A 27,041-nucleotide genomic window follows, 5' to 3' on the forward strand; every position below is an offset into this window, starting at 1 on the left:
CCTAAGCACGATCATCAAGACAACAGAAGCCATAAAACCAATGCCAGAAAAGGGTGACACCTGACCGTCAATCTTGCCCCAAATGTGCTGAACGGTTCTTTTCACCATCACAGCCAGAACACAGACACTATTACTGCAAGTTAATCTTCTGAAGTGCATGCAATTTAATCCAACCCAACACATACATGTGTGTGTATACTTGCTTGGCTGTACTGCTTGCTAAGAGTGTGAAAGCTGCTACATTGCGGCTATGTCTACACAGCCAAATGCTTCCAAATACACTGTGTCATTTGCTTACAGAAGCTGGAGGAGGTGCTGAAGACAAAGGATAAAGTGAGACGTACCAGGTGCAACAGGGGGGTGGCAAATCAAGTTCAGATATCTGAAACTGGGGGCTCTTTTCTTACAGTGCAGCATAGATAGTACACGACTTAAAACACAGGTAAGAAGAAAGAAAGAGCAATCGGATGTTTACCTAAATCACTTCTTGATTTCAAAGGATAAGACAGCAAGTTTTCAGGGGAGAAATCTGGGAGACACCATCTCAAGGTTATCACCACCAGTCCCAGGACAATGTGCTGGGAGGAGCTGAGACACTCACAGCACCGCCTCTGAGACGTTTCCACCAAACTGTGCACACCATGGATCTGATCACCAGTAACTGGACGAATACAAACCAGGGGACTTCATGTTAAGTCACAAACAAGAAAGGCTGAAAACCGTGATGACGAAAGGCTACGTGGACTGGATCAGGGTGGAGGGACCTACAGCTGAAGAGACTCAGGACTTGACTTTCAGTCTCCCAGCCACACAGCAGAGCCAGAACGACTACAGCCCACAGCTCTTTCTGAGATGCTGGACCTAAGAGGTTTGGGGTGGACTCCTAAAATTCATGCATTTTTAAAATACTCTTAGCCTTAAATGCTTATGTCTAAGATCAAAACTTTTATACTTTACCATGAGAAAAGGACAGTGGGCAAGTGACTTTCACAGATTTAACATTCACACTTTTTAGCACACATAACTAGTCAAAAAGACCATGCAATGCTTTGTAAATAAACTGAATTGAAAAACAGAATCATGTGTGTCATGTGGTTTATGAAAAATGAGAAAACACAGCTAGCGGGTGAAAGGTGAACCTAGTCAACTATCTGTGTGGTTGTGCAAACAAAAGGAAGTTTAGCTTGGGGGGGGGGGGTGGTATGCAGTTTAGAAAATAATCCCCACCCCAAACCAACTGGTGATGCTGGTAAGGATATTAATAATAAAAGTAATAAATCTGGGGCTTCTTTGGTGGTTCAGTGGCTAAGACTCCAACCTCCCAAAGCAAGGGGCCAGGGTTCAATCTCTGGTCAGGGAACTAAGATATGATGTGCAATAGCTAAGAGTTCACGTGCCACAACTAAAGCAACCAATGAAGACCTGGTGGAGCCAAAAAAATAAATAAATAAAAAGGTAACAAATCCAATAAGATGTCCTTGATGTTCTAAGCTAGACACTGGAGGCAGGCATTCCTCCATTTGGCAGCAGAAACAATACATCCAGGTGATCCATTTATATCTGGGACCCCTAAAAACTCTTAACCATACATTCTTCACAAAAGATGGGAGTCTATCAGATTTTAAAATATCCTAAAATTGTTTTACGGTTCATCTGAATCATTCTTGCAAAACCTTTTTTTTGTGGGGGGGGGGTTGGTTTTGGTTTTTTTTTTTTTTTTTCCTTTTTGTGATTTTGACAGTTAAAATCAGGAAAACAGGAACAGGAACAAGTTATCAAAAAATACGAAGAGCATCTAAGGAATGGCAGAGGATTCTCTCCGTGATTGTCAGTGATGCTGAAAATTTCAAGAATTACAAACTGGGGCAAACTAGACAAAAAAAAAAAAAAAAATGTACGCACTATCCACCCCTCACCGCCACACACACACACAAATGCCTCAAGCCTAATTATTCATTTATTATTCTTAAGCATTGCTGAGCATCTTCTGTGTGCCGGGTACTGCCCTAAGATACCAAGCACAGAACATATCTGACAAAATACCTCAGGAAGGAACAGTACAGTTCAGAGTCAGAAGAAGTATGTGATCAATGAATTAGAATATAACAAGAGCTATGAAAAAAATGAAGCAGGACAAACAGACAAAGTGACAGGAAGAGGACATTCTGGTTGCAGAGGTCTGAGAAGGCTTCTCAGAAGTGTCCTCTGAGTGAGGCTGGGAGCAGGGGATGGAGCAGACCCGGGGACCACTGCGGGCGGGAGGGAGCATGGTCCCCACAGGTCAATGCCTGAGGCCACGCCGGGCACACAGGCTGCTGTGCGGACCGAGGCGCACGTCTGGGAGGACGCTGAGCACCAGTGTGGGCCGTGATTTATGTCCTAGCAGGACCTCTCTGGCTACAAGTAGAAAGTTGTCATTACAGGACCAAGAACAAAACCAGATCAGCTACAGGCCCTGCAAGAAACAGGGCAGGCATGGGGCAGGGGAGGTGGGCGGTGCTTCGGGCCGGGGCAGGCGCAGTGGAAAGAGGAATACATAGCTGGACTCTGGCTGTAGTTTAAAAGTAAACAGGATTGCGGAGGGAGTGAATGCTGAGTTCTGAAAGATAAGAGCCCAGAAGGACTATGTCTTTTACCCTATCCACCCGGTGACTACGTATAACATTTACTGAGGAGGAGAAGTCGGCAGAAGGAGTAAGTTTAGGCATGGTAGGAAATTAAGACTTTCACTTGATACACATCAGGTTTTAGATGCTAGTCATCAAAATAGAAGTGACACGTAATCAACTAGATATCCAAGCTGTAGGGAGAAGTATTAGCAAATGCAATAGATACATGCAGAGGCAGAGAGACAGAGAGAAAGGGTGGAGAAGTAGAGAGAGAGAGAAAGAAGAACTGCACATACATGTTTGTGTCTGAATGAAGAAAAGTTCAAGAAAACATGGAAAATGAGAAAAGAAACAGACACGGTACTATATCTGCTTCAGCGCCATTTGAAAATGCTGTAATGAGAAGGTACTATTTTAGTAATTAAAGAGGGGGGGAGGCATTTCTTCAGTTTCCCCCAGTAAAATAGTAAGCTAATGAAAAAAAAAAAAATTAGGGCTCCTCTCGTAGCTCAGTCAGTAAAGAAATCTACCTGCAATGCAGGAATCCGCCTGCAGTGCAAGGAGACCCAGGTTCGATTCCTGAGTCCAGAAGATCCCCTGGAGAAGGAATGGGCAACCCACTCCAGTATTCTTGCCTGGAAAACCCCATGGACAAAGGAGCCTGGCGGGCTACGGTCCATGGGGTCGCAGGAGTTGGACACAGCAGACAGAACTTACTAACTCACCAATGAAAACAATTAGATACAGAATGAGTGAAAGAGTACCGCGAGAACAACACTCTGAGACCACCGTTGGTAACCTGGTGAATTATTTCCCCCCACTGTTTCCTTGACATTTACCCACGGACACACAAACAACAGTCTGGTTTTGCTTTCTAGGTACAGTTCGTGTTTGCTCGTTATTTTGACAGATATGAGATAATGCTAAACTCCATGAAATCAGGCCGGGTTTTTTGCTTTGCTTTGAATCCAAGTTTCCATGCTTTCAGAGCTCACCAAGGCTCCCTCCGCCTCTCCAAACGCCTCACGCCCTCACTCACTCACCCGGGGAGCCCTGGCATCGGAAGACATCTGAGCCTCCCATTCATGCTCCTCCTCAGAGCTCTGCAGTCGGGGTGGGGGTGGGGTGTCTGTCTTATAAAACCATAAGCGCATCTCCATTTCAGTAAGAATTATGTGCAAACCAAATCTCTCAATGGGATCCGTGTGTGTCGTCCTCTGCGCACATTTCTAATGCAGCATTACATCTTCTATAAAGCAGGTTTTAGCACTGCCTCAAGGAGTCAAGTCAGCCAAAGAGTGGAAACTCTGACTGAAAACAGCTTCCCTTCAGTTCACTCAACAAATGTCCACCCCAGCACGCGTGCACGCGGGTGTGAGGGGGTGACAGACACAGTCTTAAAAGACAGTTTCAGACAGAGAAACACGCTGTGAACAAAACAACAACACGTGAGGACGTAACTGGAGGAAGGTGGGAAAGAGAGGGGGTGCTGTTTATCGGGGTGCCCCAGGAAAACCTCCTGGGGAAAGGACACTGGAGCAGAAGCCTCAGGGGAGAGAACGAGGCTGCGGACCCTGGAGAACCACCGTCCAGGCGTGCGACAAGCTGCTCCAGTCACATCGGGCTCTCCGACCCGTGAGCTGTAGCCCCGTGAGCTGTAGCCCACCAGATGCTCCCTTCCCTGAGGTTCTCCAGGCGAAAGCACTGGAGCGGGCTGCCATGCCCTCCTCCAGGGGGTCCTCCCGACCCAGGGATCGAACCCGTGTCTCCACCGGCTCCTGCACCGCAGGCAGATTCCTTACCGCTGAGGCACCAGGGAAGCCCCACAATCCAAGCAGAAGGGAGGAGGAGGACGGAGGCCCTGAGAAAGGAGGAGCCTGCACGCCGGAGGGACAGACGGAAGGCCGAGCGGCTGAAACCTCGCGCGAGAGGGGCCAGAGCACGGAAGGCCCCGCGGGGGAGTCTGGGTCTTTATTCTCATTGTGATGAAAAACTACCCTAAACAGGAACGTGAAATGGGATGGTTTAGGCTGAGCAAACAGCGTGGCGGCTGCGGAGAGACTAGAATGTCCGGAGCAAAAATAAAGGCGGGGGGACCAGTTAGCAGACTGTGACCTTTCTCCAGCCAAGAAACGGGTGGCTGGAAGCACAAGTCAGTCACAGTGGTGGTGAAGTGTTCAGGACACAGTTTACAGCTAAGAGCTCCCGGACGTGCTGAGAGAACTGGGAATCTGTGCTGAGCAAACAGAACCAGCCCCCATCTACACCACTCGAGACTTAGCTTCACCAACGGACCTTCTCAGTACTCAGCCCGCAACAGTGATTTACAGGATAATTTAAAATGCATCACACTGTCTCACTTACCCAAATTGGGATCAGTGGCCGGACGTTTCTTAATTTTCGCTTCAGAAATAGCAGAATAGTAGGCACACGTCATCTTGATCAGCCATGTTGCTCGAACCATTGGCACTGAATACTTCGCTAAATATGCAAAAACATCTTCTTTTTTACTAAGGATGGGAACCTAGAAAGAAATAACATATTTATAATCATCCCATATCATGTTCATCACTAGGCCAGCCTAAAGAAAGGGGAAGTGAAAGAAAGAGACTCTAAGTCCATGCTTCCTCTGAGAAAGTTATTCCTCATGGATTTTCAAATGGCACATGTGGTTTTTAAAAAATAATAAAACATTTTAAGCAAATTTCAAGAAAAAAGAATCGACACTATGTTTAGCACACTGGCAGTAGAGTTTTATCAGTTGTGCTTTCTTATTTATAAAAACAAATTATTTTCAAGCTCTCAGATGCTGAAAGCTACTCCTTGCATCAACAATAGAGGGAAATAATTTCATGACAGTCCTCCAAGGAGTTTAATCTCAAAATTGGAAAGGACAGATCATGAGAAAAGCTATCCCCACTATCTTATTGAAGGGCATTTTTGTATAAAGCTTTCCAACTGTACCATTTCATAAGAATGAAAATTTCCAGAAAGCTTCTAAAAGAGCCTTTAGCCCAAAATTTTAAATAGAGGCTAAAATGATGGCTCAGTGAATCTGCCTAATAAACACGGCGCTAGAAATAGCTGGGTAATTAATTCACTAGTTGAAAGTGGGCACTTGAGGCAGTTAATTATTTCTTCCAGACCACAAAGGTACTATTTAGCAAATTAGTATCCCAATGTACTGCTGAATGGCTTGTAAGAGTTAATCCGGTCTTGTAGAATCCCTCATAAATACCCTAGGAAGAGCCCATTTATCCATACATATCTATCCAATTTATGAATACAGGGTAACACAGTAGACAAAGGGCACGTTGGCTACAACGCAGCACTCTGGGAAAAGTGAGCTGGAGAAGCAGGCGTCGTCCCACCCCCAGCCCCCAATTGAAGTGAGGACCGCTGTGTCTCATTCCTGGCCCTGGTCTGTGCGATTAAACCCATCATGCCCAGGCTCTTCACGTATGAATGAGATAAACTGATCCTGTCCACGTATCAGCAGGGTGAGGAGGATAAAGCAAAAAAATGACATTTATCAAAATTATGACAACTTTCATTGTTGCCAGTTCCAAAGATTTCTCCATGCCCCCCAAAATATTCTCAAGCCACGGACTCTACCCTGTCCTAAGAAAATTCTGGAAACCACAATTATGAACATCACTAGCCCTGGTTTCTATGCTCGATTTTTTCTTGAAAAATCAAAGCTTTCAACCAGCTAACTGATTCATAAGGCACGGCATTTTTCTTAGTTAGCCAGTGGCTTAGACAGTGGATTTTTTTGCATTATACATTTGTTACGAACTTGACAACTCACAATCTTGGTACAGTGTAATCCTAGAATTAAAAAGTGGTTTTTGTACATAGCCCTTCAAAACAGGGTACCTTTTGCCCCTGGTTCTTCCCAAAGAAACGTCAAGCTGCTCCAATGATGAAGGAAAGCTGCCTGGTCGGACCCTGAGATGCAGGGTGTCCATACACTGTATTTTATGGTCAACATAACAGACCTCTGACCGTGTGCTATTCCTGCCGAGGTTGCTGACGTTAGAACGTAACTCCCATGACAGAGGCAACTATGTCGCTCACCACAAAACTAAAAAGGGGCTGAAAGTGACACAGCCTAAAGTTGGAAAATGTCCTCTCTGTGGATCACAGTGAGGTATTTTAACAAGAAAACTTCCTGAACATTGAGCTTACAAGACCCATCTCTTACGGGGCACAAGGCCTGGGTTCACTATCATTTAGGCAGGGGAAAGGGAAAGCACGAGGCCAGACTGCTGGATTCTTCACTAGGACGTACAGTACAGTATCAGGGAGTTAAATTTTAGCTGTCAAGGTCAGGTTCCCTGCTAGGTAAGATGTACCAAAAGACTAAATATTATATACAAAACCAAGGCCCAAAAATGAGGCAAGTGCAAGAAGTAAAGTTAGCATCTCCACAGAAGTATTACTAATAGAATCTTTACAGAAGCCTAAAACGGATTTCTTCTGAGCAGCAACGGACAAGAAGGATATCCCCAGAAGCAAGGGGTACATTTTGATCATGTGAAACGTTTAGATGAAATAGCAGGCAAAGCTGAGTCTTCCATGAATAGTGCAAGGCAAACCTGTAGCTCACTGCCCTTGCTGGCAGAACCCTAAGAAAAACGGTTGGCTCAAATCAAGGGCTTTGGAATTCAGAAGAACATATGTGAAGAAAGTTATTTAATTAAGGAAGAAAACACATTTTGATGGTTTTGTCAAATTTACAGTTTGGGCCAACTCAGGAAGGAAAATATGTTTACTCTGACTGAAGTATGACTTCCTACAGAGATGGATTCCACTTTCAGCCAAGAAACCATCTGACTTCAACTTGTAGCTGAACCCAGGCAGTCACCGGGCAGCCGTTTGGCTTCTAAATCAAGCAGGAATTGCATCTAGGTACCAAAAGAAAAGGAAGACATCTGGCATGTGGTGGTCTTCCACTGGCCAAAGGGCCACCCTGGTATCACCTTTCTCCTCGCAAGCTCCTTACCATCGGCATCCCCTGTTAGCTGGGCAGTGATAGAGGCAAACAGAAATTCCTGGACCACAGTAATCAAAGTCACCGGAAGTGAAACATCATTCCTAGTGGGCTGTTCCAAAGGCTAGCAGGATATCCCCAGAAGCAAGAAGTCTCCTTTTCCAAAGCTAGCTGTGACCATGACTGAATCAAGAGGCCTTTTGCAGGTCTCTGAAGACCTCTCTGAGGCTAAACACCTGGGGTACTGTGGAGCTTTACAGTAGCAGAAAACCAGGTCCGGAAACTGGATCCCGTCCCATCCAGGAAACTATTTTGAACTCTAGATCAGAGCTGGAAGATGACTCAGGATCTTAACAGGAAAATGAAGGTCTTCTGTACCAAGCCACCTCACAGATAAATATCAGAAATTAAACAAGATGTATTTAAACTTCCTAATATGAAGGAGCATGTGGAGAATGCCATTTTCTACCCAGTTCTACAGAACCGTCACCATCTCAGGAGGATGAAATGCTGAGGAAGAGATGGGAAGGAATGGCTCTTGAAATGCCCAAGAAATGAACAAGTTAAGTATATTCAATGGTTTTACAAAGACAATGTATTTTAACTTTGCAAAGAGAATTAACGTCAGAGCTTACCTGAGGGACACCTGACTTGGCCAGAGGCAGCTCCTAATAAAGAGAGAAGAACAGTGGCTAATACACTGCACCGCAGTTCATCGCCCTCCATAAAGATGAGAGGCCATACACCCCTAAAGCAAGGGCATCAATTCCGCACCAGTATTTGCCTGCAGGAAATATCCCCAAAAAATGCATTCTAAAAGCTTACAAAAAAAGCAAACCTAAAAAGAAAGACATCAGGCTAGCTACAGAGGAGTGGAAGGTGCTAACCCCACATGGAGGGTATGAACTATTGGCAGAAATACATCAAGTATTGAAGGATGGCCTTTGACTTCTGTGGCCTTCAGATACAATTCACACACCCCTGTGGGCCCACATGGTACGCTGAACAGTGGAAAAGAGACGCTATGTGGTTCGGCCTGGGTTGAGACAGGCGCTCCCTGAGGAGCAAGAGGGGGTTACGCTGATGATTGTGCTTTGCGAGGACTTCAGCTGCCTCTAAGCACTACCATCTATGAAAGGCAACGTGATGCTCTGACACTAGAGCAAAATGAAGCCAACAGGCGCTACAGGCACTATTTTCAAAGAGCTGCTTTAGAAAACAAACAACTCAATACACAAAGGAGCTCTCCTCTCACCTGAGCCTGCACCAAGCCATTCGTGAACATTTAAGAATGGAAGATGGGCTCTCCTGAAACTAAAGGGTTTCAGGGGAGATGAGAAAGACCTGGGGATTATTTGAAAGGTATGTAAGAAGTCAGAGATCAAGACTAAGAGGGAGGTATCTGGTTCTCATCTAAATTTCAAAGGACGTTTTATATTATTGGGATTGTAAGATTGTTGAACGCGTGCAGTATTTCCCATTTGAGGAAAATGATCAAAGGCAAAGACCCTAAAAGAAGCCTCCTTTCCCTCCCTCCACTCCCCCTCCTCCAAAAAGCTGGGACTGTGAATAAAACTTCCCCATTTTGTTCTGAAACTTCTTCAAAGATGTTCTTCACGCACACACAGAATCACTATCTTTTATCTCACTTGTTCAGAAAGAGACTTAGGTTAAAAATTTGGAAGGACGCTTTTCAAGACAAGGAAATAATATTAAAGCAAGGATTTCTATTCAATGCATTTTGTATACCACGGCCTAAGAAAACTGAGAATGTAACAGGAATAAATGAAGTCTCGCTGCCTGTTCTTGATTTTAAAACCCTGTCTACTGTATCAACAGCTTCCTGTGTGGCTTGCTCAGGTCTCCAGATGTCCCTGGCACCACATGCCACCAAAATGCAGGGCCAACAGCCTATAAGCAGCACACATACCTGCCACTGAAACTGAGCTGTGGGGAGACCTGGGGAAAAGAAATGTACACTTCAGCGTTATCCCAAATAGCTTCATTTCTATAAGGCCACAAGGAAAACAACGCAAGAAATACTTAAATACCTTTTTTGCCAAAATAGCAAGTGGCTTATTTCCCGCTAAGTCAGAGAACCAGCTATGAATCGCACTCTGGGATCGAGCAGTAACCAGCCAATAATTATCTTTAGCGTTAACTTGTGGTTTCTTCTTTCCGGTGTCCTGGAAAGTGTTAAGCTTTAGTTTCTCAGCTAATATGCTGCTAAAATAAGCTCCGATCTGTGGAAGGGAAAAAAGGAAAAAGTTTAAAGATAAAAAGCAAGAATGTTAGCAATGTACATATTAGTATTTTATTTGTATTAAGTGAAAAATCTCCAAAGAGCCCATCAGAAAATAAAAGAGCAATTTGAGACCTTGAAGCCAAGAGATGTAATTTCCTTACACTAACATAATGCAGACGCTCCCAGAGCACCTTTGTTTCACTACTCACAAGCCATTCGAGGGGGAAAAAAGCACCTTTGAAAATCTCTGTAAGATAAAATTAATTACATACTGAATAAATTTCAAGAGAAGGGGTTCTGCTTTAATCTTCAGCTCTGTCTTTTTCATAATACACACCCGTTTGGAGAGAATCTTTTTCCTGTGAGGTGTAGCATACAACAGCAGAACCTAGTAATAACACAGTAATCATTCTTTTCCTTGTTTTATCTTAATAGCATGTATTTTTGGAAAGGAAACTCTGTATTTACACTCAGAGTAAAAAAAAAAAATGAGTCTAGAGAAATCTAATTTATTTAAATGGCAAATTACAAAAGGTTCAATTAAATTAAATATTCAACGTTTTTGATCGAGCTGCCAATTTCATGAGTACAGGAGTTTTAAGAGAAAGCTGATGTTACTTGCTCTGAATGGAACAAAGTAGCAAAGGGAGCTCTGTGAATGACCGGAGCTTTCAGATTAACCACAAAAGCTTAGAGGACAGAGGAGGAGACAGGGACGAGACGGGAGGGGGCCAAGGAATATCGAAAAACTCAACCAATTCACAGAAAACCTGCTGGAATTTCCAAGAATCCTATCACAGCATCACACTGTGTCCTCTGGAAATTCTTTAGTACCAGGATGTGGACAATAATTTCTAATAAACACCTTCAATAAGGTTAGCAGACAGCAGCAACCATGATTAAAGCAAAATGCCTACCACGCTGCAGCAGGATGAGAATCACTGCCTTGGTTAACCCTCACGACTCGATGAACCATTCGTCTACAGACTGGAGCACAGTTGGAAACAACCAGCCAAGTCTACCTGCCAGGGTGAATAGCTGGTACAACTTTTCTAATGTGAACTGGCATCTCCTGTTCCTTGAGACTGATATACAATGAAAAAGTTTGTTTTGCCAAGTTGACGTAATATGGCAATAAAAATTGTAGTAATTAGAAAAAAAAGAAGTCTGAACTTTATTTTTCTTAAACAAATTCATAGTATGGTTTTTTTAAGCAAAGTGTGCAGAATATCCAGAGAATAAATTAAATGCAAAAATTCAGCAGAAAACAGTTGTTTGAAAATAAGCAAGATTCTTAAGCAGTATTTGGTCTTTGCACCAGTGACATGAAACACCTACCTATGTAGATTGTTTTATATTTAAAAGATTCCTTATTTGCAATTACGTATGAGTTTAATCAAAATAAAGGCATAAAACAATTTTAAACTAGTCTAAGAACTATCAAGAATATCCACAGAGATCTGAAGAGACTATTCAATTAAACCAAGCCACTCATTAAAGAGCTTTGCAAAAATTGTTTTTTAAAAAAGTCTGGGCAATCTCTTGCAATTATATTCTTTTCTATGTATTTAATAATAGCAATGGAACACAGGGACTGTGTGTATGTTTTACTTCCTAACAAACTTTATGAACAATTTAATAACTGTAAGCAAAGTCAACTTCCCAAAAAAAAAAAGCTCAGAGAAAATTCATAACAGAACTCAAAAATAAATAAAAACATGACCATACATTTAATTTTATTCTAACAGCGATATACTCACATTATTCCAAAATAAAAAAAAAAGTTAAGAGCCTCATTCCCAGCTCCCAATGCCTGCCTCCAAGTAACCACCTTGATTAGTTTCTTATGTCTTTCCAGTGTTTCTTCATGTGTGAATACACACAAACACACACAAATATATTCTTCTCTTGTCTATACTTCATTATTACACTGAGTAAATCTGAGAACCTTCCTTCCATATTTGTATATGGAGAGCGTCCTCATTCATTTTCACAGATACATAATAATGTCCGTGTGGATACCCACATTGTCCCTGTTGATGGACATTTAGAGTGTTTCAAACTTTTGCTATTACAAATCACTTTGAGGTGAACAGCCTTTCCTACTGAATATTTCAGTTGCCAGTTAAGCAAATTACATATGCTTGTGTATACATGTGTGCATATAAAGAGATCTGAAATAATACACAAATTTTTAACAATGCTTATCTCTGGTTAAAACTCAGAAAGGATGAAAAACCAAACCTTAAAAGAATACAAACAGAAACAGATAAACCTATCTATATATCTAATTGTTAAAATAATTACACAGAAAAAAGACTTAATTCAAGGAAAAAAAAATTTTTTTTTTTTAAGAAAAATTTTTAACACAACACTGACTACATTTTCTTAATGAAAATGAACTTTTTAACTTAGTCTAAAGACAAAAGGCATGGCAGAGGAATTGTAGACTTTACAAATTAATATTGCTGTTGGAATGACACTGGTATAATTTATTCTGGAACTTCTTATGGATAACTGGACTCAGTGAGGACTTCCCTGCTGGCTCAGATAGTAAAGTGTCTGCTTACAATGTGGGAGACCCGGGTTCGATCCCTGGGCTGGGAAGATGCTCTGGAGAAGGCAATGGCAACCCACTCCATTACTCTTGCCTGGGAAAATCCCATGGATGAAGGAGTGTGGTAGGCTATAGTCCACGAAGAGTTGGACACGACTGAGCAACTTCACTTTTTTTATGTATATTGTAAGACACAGGAAATGAATAAACATGTTGAGTTGCTGGGATCCAGGGTTCTCGCTTTGAGAGAAAGGAGATACAGTGATGGAAAGGGGACAAGTAAGGGAAAAACTCTGTGGTACCTGAGTTAGAATGGACAGATGGAAAGGAGGGAGGAAGGGAAGGAAGAAGGAAAGAAATCTAAATGTATCTGTCATCTCTGTCCATTGAAAGGCCCTAGACGTTGCAATACCAGTGGCCTTGAGCAACCCAGGCACCAGGATCTGGGCCGGGGCAGGAAAAGAACAAGACGGTCCTGGACAGAGATGTGTCAAAAAGGCCCAAAAACTAGGTTAAAGTTGCCCCCACTGGCCAAATGGGAGACAATGTGAGCATCAAAAAGAAAACTGAAGATAATACAACTGATTTTAAAAAGAGTGCAGGGGTTCAAGGTGAACCCCTCAAAGTGAAGTGTCCTTTACAAAGGAATGCCAACTATTAAACATACAAGGAATAACAACTACGAAACCAGCATTTTTGCTTTTGCAACCATCAGCAAAATAAACCATTCGGCAGGAATCATCGATTGATGCTAAAATCACAGCATAAAATTTTATTGCAGAATAGGATATTCATATGGCCTCAAAGCAGCACCCTGTGGCAATCCCTACAAGGAAAAGATGACAACTTTTGCACTGGAAAGAGGTGGAAGACACCACCTTAAGTGATCAAACAGGATACCCAATAATCAGCAAACTAACACTGCACATCTCCTGATATGCAATGTAGTCTTCTTACCAAAAACACATAACCTGAATCTTGTCATGAGGAAATAATCAAACAAATCTAGACTACAGTCCTAGCCAATAAGAGAAATAACTGGACTCAGTGAGGGAATCTGGGGAGCAGTACTGCTCTGGATGAAGACAGGGTTAGGAGGCACACCAGCCAAAAGCAAAGCCTGATCCCTGATGGGACCCTGGGGCAGGACACCGTGAAGGGTGCCTGGGGGAACTGTGAATGTGGATCATGGCTTAAACAACACAAAAGCGTCAACATTAGTTGCCAAGGCTCTCACATACATATTTCAGAAGTTTAAGGAAACAATGAGCATTACCTTTGATGGGTTAATTACAATATTTCTAGCTGAGCCATGTTCATCTCCAGTAAAGGCTGGCTGATTGTTGAAGCCTTGCTTTACGTTCACCGCGGTAAGTTCATCCTGTTGGAGAAAAGGTACTGATTAGTCCCAAGGATGTAAAAGCACCAACTGAAGCCAGTCTCCTGCAGCCTGAGGAACAAACTTCACGATACTCTATAGAACAGAGCCGCTGAACACACCAAGGAAAGCAGAAGTAGGTCTAAATATCAATACATAAATGTGCAGAGAGAGAGAAAGCAAAGGTGGCAAAATGTTAACAACTGCTGCCTGCAGATAAAAATTTTTCACTAACAAATTGGAGAAAGAAAAACAAAGCAACCCCTCTCCCATAAACATAAAATCATAGACTCTAAACTAGAACTGCTTCCAGAAAGCCCACAGTCTGACTCCCCATCCGTTGCCAGCCCCTATGCATATCTGTTCAATATCCCAGAAAACTGGCTCACTCAAGTACCCAGCACCCCATAGTGAGTTCAAGACAGAAATGAAGGGTTCCTAGGCACAAGGCTTATGCTAACCACACAACACCACAGTCCTGCAACTGAAGGAAAGTTTAGAGCTTGCCAAGTTCTTTCACATATTTTGGTTCACTTCATCTTTACCAAATCTGAGGCGGACGGGAGGCGTGTGTCTTCACGACCATTTTACAGATGAGACAAGTGAGGCTAAGCTAGCATAGTAACTGGACAAAGCCAGCGCTGAAAGGCCATCTTTTCTATCCTAGATGAGGAAGAGAAATTTCCATGACACTATGCACCAGAGTACACATGCCACATGAAAATGTGGTCTAAAAATACACAGCCACAATTCTTACCCTTCTTAAAAAGATCTCCTACAAGATAGACATAGGAAAACTTTCCTTACCAAGGTCACAACACATCAAAAATATCCCAAGGCATTTAAAAAAAGAAAAAAAAAAAAAAAGACGACCTTCCCCTGCCCAGATCACTGTTACCGAACTAAATCAGAGTTCCCAATACAGACCTGAAAGAATAAAAGAGAAAAGATGGAGTAAATGAAGCTACCTTTTGCTCCTCTCACTTCAGGCCAAGAAACAGTCTCAGTGCCAGCTGGGTTAATGATAGCCACAGCCCAAGAATGAAATATACACTTAATTCTTCCCAAATAATTGTTTCGTGTGTAAAATTAAAACAAACAAACATCAACAAAACTGATCAGATCACTGCTATCATTAGGCAGGAAGCCTTAGGTCAAAATCATTAGTGACAAACAGCTCCTGCAAGGTCACCTCGGGTGAGAACTGGGGTCTCCTGGAGTCCTGCCACGTCACCTGACTTAACTGCGTGAGCTCTGCCTAATACCTCGGCCAGCCCCAGTTTTGGGGAGCTTTCAGAAGACCCCACCAGAGGAAACTGAGCTCTCAGGTAATCAAGTCTCCTTCCAGCACAAAGGTAGCTGGAATCAGGATCTGCACAGAAAATGAACTGCACGATCGTATCAGAAAACATCTTAAACTGCTCCTGCATTTCCAAATTAATTATTTGGAAATCTAGGGCAAAACTACATAATGCAAATTTTAAGTCAGAAAGGCATCAGTCAACTGAAATAAAGCAAGCATGCGAACGGGATTTCTGGAGTCTAAGGAAGAACGGGGACGCGTCGGGTCGTGAGGAGAACAGGACAAGGAAATTGAATTCTTATCTTTGCTTTTCCATCAGAGTAAGACAAGAAACACTAATTGAGTAAGAGCATATGTTTTCACAAAAGATACGTCCTGGCTTAATTAGGGGGAAATGTGTGAGGCTTTCGGGACCAACTAGCTCCATTTAGTGCCACTTCACTTTCTAAACTAACCCCGACTCGGCGGACAGGAATCTGAGCGAACTCCAGGAGACGACGAAGGACAGGGAAGTCTGGCGTGCTGCGGCCCGTGGGACTGCAAAGACTGAGCAACAAGCAGCCCCGCTCAGCTAGCTGCCTGCTGTGACTGACTGCTAACCACTGGCCTGGACAGCCACGTCCGTCTGTCTCTCTCTCACACACACACACACACGTAATTGGCCTGGACAGCCACGTCCGCCTGTCTGTCTCTCTCTCTCTCTCACACACACACACACACACACGTAATCGGCCTGGACAGCCACGTCCGTCTGTCTGTCTCTCACTCACACACACACGTAATCGGCCTGGACAGCCACGTCCGCCTGTCTGTCTCTCTCTCTCTCTCACACACACACACGTAATCGGCCTGGACAGCCACGTCCGCCTGTCTGTCTCTCTCTCACACACACACGTAATCGGCCTGGACAGCCACGTCCGCCTGTCTCTCTCTCTCACACACACACACACGTAATCGGCCTGGACAGCCACGTCCGTCTGTCTGTCTCACACACACACACACACACACGTAATTGGCCTGGACAGCCACGTCCGCCTGTCTGTCTCTCTCTCTCTCTCACACACACACACACACACACGTAATCGGCCTGGACAGCCACGTCCGCCTGTCTGTCTCTCTCTCACACACACACGTAATCGGCCTGGACAGCCACGTCCGCCTGTCTCTCTCTCCCTCACACACACACACGTAATCGGCCTGGACAGCCACGTCTGTCTGTCTCTCTCTCTCTCACACACACACACGTAATCGGCCTGGACAGCCACGTCCGTCTGTCTCTCTCTCACACACACACACACACGTAATTGGCCTGGACAGCCACGTCCGCCTGTCTGTCTCTCTCTCTCTCTCACACACACACACACACACACGTAATCGGCCTGGACAGCCACGTCCGTCTGTCTGTCTCTCTCTCACACACACACGTAATCGGCCTGGACAGCCACGTCCGCCTGTCTCTCTCTCTCACACACACACACACGTAATCGGCCTGGACAGCCACGTCCGTCTGTCTGTCTCACACACACACACACACACACGTAATCAGCCTGGACAGCCTCATCCGTCTGTCTGTCTCACACACACACACGTAATCGGCCTGGACAGCCACGTCCGTCTGTCTGTCTCACACACACACACACACACACACACGTGTAATCGGCCTGGACAGCCACGTCCATCTGTCTGTCTCACACACACACACACACACACACGTAATTGGCCTGGACAGCCACGTCCGTCTCTCTCTCTCACACACACACACACACACATGTAATCGGCCTGGACAGCCACGTCCGTCTCTCTCTCTCACACACACACATGTAATCGGCCTGGACAGCCACGTCCGTCTGTCTGTCTCTCTCACACACACACGTAATCGGCCTGGACAGCCACGTCCGTCTGTCTGTCTCTCTCACACACACACGTAATCGGCCTGAACAGCCACGTCCGCCTGTCTCTCTCTCTCACACACACGTAATCAGCCTGGACAGCCACGTCCGTCTGTCTGTCTCACACACACACACGTAATCGGCCTGGACAGCCACGTCCATCTGTCTGTCTCACACACACACACACGTAATCGGCCTGGACAGCCACGTCCGTCTGTCTCTCTCTCCCTCACACACACACACGTAATCGGCCTGGACAGCCACGTCTGTCTGTCTCTCTCTCTCTCACACACACACACGTAATCGGCCTGGACAGCCACGTCCGTCTGTCTGTCTCTCTCTCTCTCTCTCACACACACACACACACACGTAATCGGCCTGGACAGCCACGTCCGCCTGTCTCTCTCTCTCACACACACACGTAATCGGCCTGGACAGCCACGTCCGCCTGTCTCTCTTTCTCACACACACGTAATCAGCCTGGACAGCCACGTCCGCCTGTCTGTCTCTCTCACACACACACACGTAATCGGCCTGGACAGCCACGTCCGCCTCTCTCTCTCTCTCTCACACACACGTAATCAGCCTGGACAGCCACGTCTGCCTGTCTCTCTCTCTCACACACACACGTAATCGGCCTGGACAGCCACGTCCGCCTGTCTCTCTCTCACACACACACACGCAATCGGCCTGGACAGCCACGTCCGTCTGTCTGTCTGTCTCACACACACACACGCAATCGGCCTGGACAGCCACGTCCGTCTGTCTCTCTCTCACACACACACGTAATCCCCAGAAGGAAGAACATGGGACCGTGGTAACATGTCTGTCAGCCACACCAGATTCTCCTCAAACTCAGATCCATACAGGCCTTGCCGGGAAGCGTGAGTGCTGAGAATTTTCCAAGCCTGCATTCAGAACTTCACAAAACGCGTCCCGGATCCAGCCACTCCTCACCACCATGGCGGCCTTCCCCGCGTCAGGGGCACCATCCTCTCAGGCTTGAACGCTGCAGTGGCTCCTAACTGGCCGCCTTGCTTCTCCTCTTGCTCCCTGAAGGCCACATTCCACACTGCAGCCACGGGGAGCTCTGCAAAACTTGAGTGAGATGGTGACCCTCCTCAAAATCTGCGATAACTCCGCACCTCAGACTTCAGCCCTGATCACCGGCCCCTCACACGCTCCTCTCCGCCACACGTCTGCCCACCCCGGACTCCCGGCCAGCTCCTCAAGCCTGCCACTGGACGTTCTGCAGCCTCGGGGCCTTGCGCCGATTCTCGCCGGGTCTTCTCCCTCCCTCTTCTCCCTCTGTCTCCTTCCCCTGGTTTCCACGTGGCTGACTCCCTGACCACCTTCAGTCATGTTCTCAATGAGAAATGTGATGACTCTATTTGAAACTGTAACTGCCCACCCCATTCCCTTCACCCTAGCACTCCTAATCTTCCAACAGCCCACAGCACTTACCACCTAAAATCCCTGTCCTGTCACCCCCGCCAGCGAGTTAGACCTGTGAGGACAGGGGTCTTTATGTTGTTCATAAATAATCATGCCAAAGAATCAAAGAATCATGCCAAGGACCCAGAGCAGTGGCTGGCACAGGGCACCCAAAGGCACTCAACACAGGTTTGTTGAAAGAATAAAGAACGTATGATAACCTGCTTTGAACAATTAATATAAGCATACTGTGACTCACTACCCCCATGAACCTGGGGTCCCTAATTCTGTTTGAATTTATGACTAGAGTCACCTCACCTCCCAGAGCAGTGGCTTCTCCCCATCAAGCCCAAGGCACTATCCTAAAGGCAAGTAGTTTTAAACGCCCTTTTCCCCCAAGTCTGAAATGAAATTCATAGACAGTAACTTAACTTTTTTTTAATCAATGTAATGCCCTCACTCTAAGAAAAAATTTTTTAATGAAAGTAAGTTATAACAACATAGGTACTTGAAAAGAAAACCCTGAGGCATGCGCCACGGGACCTCCACCCCCCAAGAAGCGTGGGCCGCGAGCCGCGGTGCTGGCCTCACCTGGGCCCTCCCTCAATCGACTCCACAGATTCTCCAGGCAGTTCATTTGGAGAAGCAGGCCTTGGGAGACATGAAGAGTTAGTAAATGTTTGTTCCTAAACCCAAAATCAACCTAATGCAGCCACCACAAAATGCAGACTGATACAGATGGACTGCACTGCCAGATCAAACTATCGGGAACAGCGTGGCGTAAACTTTCTGAAACAGAGAGAGACACCTGGTAAAAGTTTCAAACTAACGAGATAAACTCTTCGCCCAATATATTACAAATCCAATAGTTATATTCCTTGGAGATTCAGTACATACTGAGTGTACAGATCCCCTGGAGGAGGAAATGGCAACCCACTCCAGGATTCTTGCCTGGAGAATCTCATGGACAGAGGAGCCTGGTGGGCACAGTGCATGGGGTCGCAAAGAGTCGGACTCGACTGAAGCAGCTAAGCAGGCATGCACTCAAGGGGAATGTGCACTATAGTCAAGCAAAAAAGGTCACATGCACATTCCCACCCAGGAGAGCGACTGTGGAGGTTTGCTGGTAATCTGAGAGTCCAGTGCGGTGACGGACAGTTCTTCACTGAGCCCGACTGCCCCCACTGCGGACGCCTGGCCCACCCTTAAATGGCAACGACCCCCCATCACAGCGACACCAACACCCGCCTCCAGAGTGCCGCGACGCCCCGGCTGAAAACCCAAGTGTGCTGACAGGGACTGCTTTTAGCTGTTAAAGCCCTGCCTCTGAAAAGAGAAATCCAGATTTCAGAACCACGGAGCTTCACACAGGCCCCGCCCCAGCTACACCACCACCAGACTGACGACTGGACGTCCAACTCCGGCCACTGCAGCCCCCACGGCCCCCAGCTGTGTCACAGGTGAAGGCCGTGCAGACCCCGGGGCAAGGATGACCGAATGCAAACACACCGAGTGGAAATGCCTCAGACTGTCTGAACCCGAACCTCCAACTCCAGTTAAGAGTGACTCAATCCAGTGCTCTGTGAAAACCCAAAGGGGCGTGTGGGGTGGGAGGTGGAAAGAGATTCAAGAGTGAGGGGACATACATAAATATACCTAGAGCTGATTCATGTTGACATATGGCAGAAACTAACACAAAATTGTACGGCAATTATCCTCCAATTAAAAATAAATTTTAATTTTAAAAAATACATATAAACCTGAAAAATAAAAGTGACTCAAAGCAAGCTTTGGAACCGTTTCTGGGCCTCAGTTTCCTCGATTGTGAAACAGGGATAGTAGTGGTTTCCACTACTATTACCTCCATATCCCTGCTGAGGAAATAAGAAAGATCACACCGTTGTTTAGAACTCGAAAGAATCCATGTTCCCAACCACTGTGAATGGCCAGCAATTAGTATTACTGCTGTTTTCGTGTCCCATTTCTGCTTCAGGGAAGTGATAACCTGACACCCCAGTCAAGCAGTAAGGAATGCAAAAGGTTTTGCTTCAGAAATTAAAAGGATCCGGGCCTCGAGCAGTGAATGGTTGTCAGACTTCTGCAAGCATCAGAATCCTGATGGGTTTGTTAAACAACAGCCACTGCTTGGGCCCCTCCCTGAGATTCTCCAATTCAGGAGGTGGGGGCTGCGGAGGGAAGTGGTGCCCAAGAATCTGAATTTCTAATAGCTTCCTAGGTCCGTCATGCAGATCCAAGGACCACACTTTGAGAACCACTGATGTAAAGATTTGGAGTTCGTGGCTTTCTAGAAAACCAGGGCCCCCGTGTCCAGCACCAGGGCTGCACTCAACCACCGGGGAGAACCTGGGTGCTCCCTCTTAGTTCAGGAGCAGGAGATCCCTGGTCCGAACTCTCTGCCACACACCCATCCTACTGCAAAAGCACACACACAAAGCTACACACACACTCACCCAGGAAGAAAACCAGTCAGGAAGCTCTCTCTCACTCCTTTAGCTTCTCACAGACCCACGAATGCAAACGCCAGGGCTCAGAGCGCTCAGCTGCATCAGGGGACACGCAGAGCTAAAACTGTTAAAGTTTAGTCACGCAAAGCTTCAGGTCAGCTGCCCAGGGAAACGAGGGGAAACGGGTGAACACCACAGCGTCACAACCAGAACAGGCTCCATGGCGCTTTTTCTCCCGAAGTTTCTGAAGAGTAAAAGTTGATGGCAGGAATCCAAGCAACCAGCTCAGAGTAAGATTCGAATTCCAGAGTGTTTACTATTGCTGTTTGCACAGCGTTTCTCAAACCCCAGTAACACAGCAACGTACCCCCTTTAAAGGAAAAACATTCTCTCTGACCCCAGGACGCGTGAAGAACCCAATCTGGGAAAATGAGGTAGGACCTGGATACTTAATGGCCTTAAAGCAGCACTGAGAGATTCAGAACAAGATGTAACATGTGTTATATGAACTCAAACTACAAACTTTTATGACACTTTGCTCTGAAGATGTTTGCCAAATCTAATCAAGTAAAAATAGAAGGGAGAGAGTCCAGCATGCCTATAAAATCCCCAAGCCAGGGAACACAAATAGCTTCCTCCTGCACTAGCCTTGACCCTCTTCAAAGATTTCTCTAAATAAAAAAGGATAACTGCCAAAGTCCTTACACGGTCCTCACAGAGATTGACACTTGTCTTACTGCACCTCGTCAACAACTCTCAAAAACACAGAACCACCAGCTACTGCTTTGACTATTTGCAAAACTGAGACAACTAAAGCGCCCAGCCCTTGTGGACACACCCAACCACTCATCAGGGTCTTAGTGGCAAACCATTTTCAGTAAAAGAACTCCTGCTGTTGTTGTTCAGTCGCTAAGCTGTGAATGACTGACTCTTTGCGACCCCATGGACTGCAGCACACCAGACTCCTCTGTCCTCCACCATCTCCCAAAGTTTACTCAAATTCATGTCCATTGAATCGGTGATGCTACCTAACCATCTCATCCTCTGTCGCCTCCTTCCCCTTTTGCCTTCCATCTTTCCCAGCATCAGGGTCTTTTAATTTTCCCACTATACAATGTGAGGAATAAAAAACAAAGTGCCAACCATGAACTCTGAGTTTTAAATGTTTTCATCATGAACTGTGGTGCTGCAGGAGATTCTTGAGTGTCCCTTGGACAGCAAGGAGATCAAATCAGTCAATCCTAAAAGAAACCAACCCTGAACATTCACTGAAAGGACTGATGTTGAAGCTGAAACTCCAATACTTTGGCCACCTGATGTGAAGAACCGATTCATTGGAAACGACCCTGGTGCTGGGAAAGATTGAGGGCAGGAGGAGAAGGGGACGACAGACAATGAGATGGTTGGATGGCATCACCGACTCGATGGACATGGATTTGGGTGGACTCCGGGAGTTGGTGATGGACAGGGAGGCCTGGCGTGCTGCGGTTCATGGGGTCACAGAGACTCGGACACGACAAGCGCCTGAACAGCAGCAGCAGGGGCAAACATTGAACACACACGCGTGAGCCCGAACATCACTCAGCCAGGAGCCGGCCAAGGACACGTACTCACAGTCCAGCCTGGTGACCCAGGGCAGGGGTGCACCAGGCCAGGCTGCGGACGGCTCCAACCGAAACCATCTTTAAAACAGAAGCGGTCCACAGGTAACCTCAACATGGAGAAAGAAGACTCATCCACCTCATCACTGACTTCAACTAAAATGATAAGCCTTCAACAGGCTGAAATGAAATTCAAGTTCTGCTTGCTTGGAAATTTTTATTTCCCTTTTATCATAAAATGGATATTAATTTTTGCATTAAAAAAATGAGATGGGATGGGAGGTGGGAGGGAGGTACACGAGGATGGGTGTATATACAGTATACCTGTGGCTGATTTCATGTTGATATATGGCAGAAACCAATACAATACTGAAGAGCAATTATCCTACAATTAAAAATAAATTTTTAAAATGAGAGGCGGAGATTTTCAAGAATGTCACATTTTTCTATGTGTACACAGAAAAGAATGTGTAATCAACATCTAACACCATAAAAATAAATTTTATCTAAATTTAACAATAAATAAAAGGATAAGGCATAAAGAAGTTTTAGGGAGACAAGTACCCAGACACAAACAGAAACAAAAGCCTAGAAACTGGCCCACATTCACACACAAGGCCACTGTGCAGTTTTGTATTTGACACTGATAAAAAATAAAAATCAGACCTTCAATACTTTGGGTGAACTACAAAGGCGCCCATAAATCTTGGGCATTTATCTTGAACTTCAGAGAATGATGTTATTTTTTGGATCGATTTCAGAGCAATCTTTTAATTTCAGTAAGTGTTTCATCAGGAAAGTGAATACATTTTGAGTCAAGTTTGGAAATGGGCTAAGTTCTTTCTCACTCAAAGTGGGGAAAAGTCAGTTTAGCACACTTTTCAATGACCATCATAAAAGCAGATAATAAATGGACACACACAGGTGTGCACAGTTAACCTCCTCCAGACTTCTCATCCACAGCACAGAACATGTGCAGAGACACACAACTGCCTCCATCACCTAACTCGCATCTAACAAACTAACTCAATGACTGTCAATGAAATGCCGCCATGGATGACAATGCCGCAGAAGTAGAAAATGTGCCTCTGTGCACTAGTCAGGCAGGCTGTGCTTAGCCAAGGTCTTATTCCAAACAAACAAAATTTTTAAAAACAGCTTTATGGGACTTCCCTGGAGTGGTCCAGTGGCTAAGACTGCGCTCCCAACGCAGGGGGCCTGGGTTTGATCCCTGCTCAGGGAACTAGATAGAGCCCATATGCTGCAACTACAGATCAACTAAAGATCTGCAACTACAGATGCCAAATAAATATTTTTTTTTAAAATACCTTTTTTTAAAAAAATACCTTTTGTCCACCTCTCTCCCAGAAGAGCATTGTGTGTGTGCAGGTCCCATTTGAACAGTAAGGCTATGATAACACCCATCACAGCCCAGATTCAGTCTTCAGGCAACGCTTTCTGTTGTTAGCAGATACAGATGACCCAAGAGATGAGGGAAACTCTTTGTCTCCTCACACCTCATCATTAGCCAGTCTGAGGCACACTTCTACCAGAACACACCTCACATCTAGCCCTTCCTTTACGAGAACACAGCCCTCTCTCTGACCGCGGCCACTGGCACAGCAGGCCAGGCCACTGCCCTCGGGCCTGATACCTCCCACCCCCACCCTGGTCCAGGCCTTGCCTGAGCTCAGCCTGCCCATGGTCCCAGATGAATCCTTCTGAGACAGGCTGCCCTTCTGCACTCCCCTTTATCAACAGCCTCAGAGGCTTTCCTGTTCCTCCCCCTCGGAAGAGGCTAAGGAATGGAAACATCTGGCCCCACCTCTATACACTCTCAGTAACATTCGCGGGCCTTCTCTGCACCTAACTCCAGCCAGGACTCACACACACAACCCCTAGGATGGGCATTAGATGCCTCGAACCATCGAGCTCCGCTCTCCAGTCTCACTTCCGTTCTGAGTGCTGAATCACAGAGGTCTGAGTTTGAATGCAGAGCCCTTACCTATCACAGAGAGCAAGATAAACCGACCTCTCTGCACCTTGGTCACCTCAATCAAAGGTAAGAATAACTCACAGTGCTGAGGCTACATAAGATAAAATGCAGAGTTTAGCACAGTGCCTGGCCCCATATTGAGTGCTCTGTAAATGGTGGTTACTGGTATTTTAAAAAAAAAAAAAAAAAAGAGCTTTTTCTTCATATTTTAACTTTCATGTAATCTACTTGACTATTATATTCCTTGCCACACACATTGTCTTTTCCACCTCTAAGCCTTGCCTAATGCCATTCCTATCCCCTGGAGTACATTACGCAATCTTTTGCCTTCTCTGAACCACAACCCAGGGCTGCCCTGCATTTAATCACTGAAGAATACAGTAGTGTGATCAGCACTGGGGATTCCACAGTGAGCAAACTGCAACTGTGATCGAGGACCCAAGGAGAACCACCACCTGCTCAGAGCCCAATTGACTGGGGCTTACCCTAATCTGGAAAGTCAGAAAAATTCCCTGAAGAAACCACCTTTGCATCTTGCCTCGGAATGTGAAACAGGCGTTAACAAAGTTAAGAGAAGGACTCTTAACAACAGCAGGGCTGACACTGTGCGGGAAGGGACACAATAACAACTCTACAAAGACCCTGAAGAGCTAAGAGACGCATACTGTAATTCCTAGAGCAATCGCTATAAAATAAAATGTGAGGCGGTAGGCTAAAATGTCAATAGGTGAATTTAAATTATTTTTCAACAGAGTTTAATAATCCAGAAGTAAAATGGCAAATAAACCCAAACATGTCAATAATTACATTAAATGCTAATGAATGTTAACAGGCTATGATTCCAATTAAAAGGCAGGGATTGTCAGGATGGATAAGGAAATAAAACCCTGCTGCATGCTGCACCTTAAATACATTAAGACAGATAAGGTGACAGTAAACACATGGGAAAAGATGAACAACATGCAAACAATGAACTGAAGAGGGCTAGGGAGGCTGTCTGAATACTGGACCAAGTAAACTTCAAGATAGAAAGCATTATCAAAGATAAAAAGGCACATATCGTAATGATAAAAGGGTCAGTTCATCAGGAAGACACAACGATCACTAGCATTGTGTGTCCATCAAGGGCAGAGGCAGGAAGCCTGCGTGAGGTCCGCAGGCCTAGGAAAGTGGGAGAGAGAACGGCGTCACAGCAAGGGCAGAGGGGGCCAGGTGTGAGCTGAGACAGCAGTGGGCGCGGACAGCGCACGCAGGGTCCTGTGGGCCCGGGGAAGGGCTTCCACCGGTAAAGGAGAGCACAGCTTTTACCCGCACAGGCTGTGTGCCGAGGCGCTCAGTCGCGTCCGGCTCTTTGCGATCCGTGGACTCTGGCCGCCAGGCTCCTCTGTCCACGGGGATTCTCCAGGCAAGAATACTGGAGTGGCTTGCCATGCCCTCCTCTTTAACCCACATACCTACAGGCAATTAATCTCTGACAGAAGCAAGCGTATACAATGGGGAAAAGACAGCCCCTTCAGCAAGTGGCGTTGGGAGAGTCGCATATAAATAAATCAACAAAGTCAGAACACAGCCTCACACCATACACAAAAATAAACTCACAATGGCTTAAAGGCTTCAACATTAAGATATGACACCATAAAACTCCTACAAGAGATCACAGGCAAAATATTTACTAACATAAACCGAACCAACACTCTCTTAGGTCAGTCTTGGGCAACAGAAATAAAAAACAAACAAATGGCATCTAAATCAAACTCACAAGCTTTTGCACAGCAAAAGAAACTGTAAACAAAAGAAAATGACAACCTCAGAAGGGGAGAAAGCATCTGCAAACAGCGCAGAAGGCAAGCACCTCACCTACAAAATACACAAACCGCTAATACAACTCAGTAACAAAAACCACCCACCCAAAAAATTGGGCAGAAGACCTAAATAGACATTTCTCCAAAGAAGACTTAGATGGCCAACAGAAACACAAAAAGAGGCTCATCAGTGCTAAATACTCGAGAAACCCAAACTACACTGAGGTACCATCTCACACTGGTCAGAATGGCCCTCATTAAAAGTCTACAAATAAATGCTGGAGAGGATGTGGAGAAAAGGGAACCCTCCTACACTGTTGGCGGGAATGTAAATGGGTGCAGCCACTATGGGGAAGAATATTGCAGTTTCTCAAACAACTAAAAAGTTTCCATAAGATCCAGCAATCCCACTCCAGAACATATATTCAGACAAAATTATAATTTAAAAAGATACATTCAACTAACACAACACTGTTAATCAACTATCTTCCGATATAAAATAAATTTTTAAAAAAATATACACTCACCCCTATGTTCATAGCAGCACTGTTCACAATAACCAAGACACGGAAGCAACCTAAATCCAATGACAGAGGAATGGACACAGAAGATACGGTGTGTGCACACAAAGGACTATTACTCACCCATAGAAAAGAATGAAATAACGCCATCTGCAGCGACATGGATGAACCTAGAGATTACCATACCAAGTGAAGTAAGTCTGAGAGACAAGTACCACGTGATATCATTTGAGTGTAGAATCTAA

At 45.3% G+C, this 27,041-nt stretch overlaps 1 protein-coding gene across 9 annotated transcripts in view; it reads right to left on the minus strand.

Annotated features, from left to right (window-relative positions):
• MED12L (mediator complex subunit 12L) overlaps positions 1 to 27,041 on the minus strand; it is a 340,418-nt gene that overhangs the window by 292,498 nt on the left and 20,879 nt on the right. For all 9 annotated transcript variants that reach the window (XM_070466580.1, XM_020886558.2, XM_070466578.1 and 6 more), the window contains exons 2-4: positions 13,684 to 13,788; positions 9,657 to 9,848; positions 4,974 to 5,133 (exon numbers count right to left, since the gene is read on the minus strand). In XM_070466580.1, coding sequence (XP_070322681.1) covers positions 4,974 to 5,133; positions 9,657 to 9,848; positions 13,684 to 13,788 — 457 coding nt within the window. The remainder of the gene's footprint in view (positions 1 to 4,973; positions 5,134 to 9,656; positions 9,849 to 13,683; positions 13,789 to 27,041) is intronic.

The sequence above is a fragment of the Odocoileus virginianus genome, chromosome 4 (assembly GCF_023699985.2).
Source record: "Odocoileus virginianus isolate 20LAN1187 ecotype Illinois chromosome 4, Ovbor_1.2, whole genome shotgun sequence".
Classification (NCBI taxonomy): Eukaryota; Metazoa; Chordata; class Mammalia; order Artiodactyla; family Cervidae; genus Odocoileus; species Odocoileus virginianus.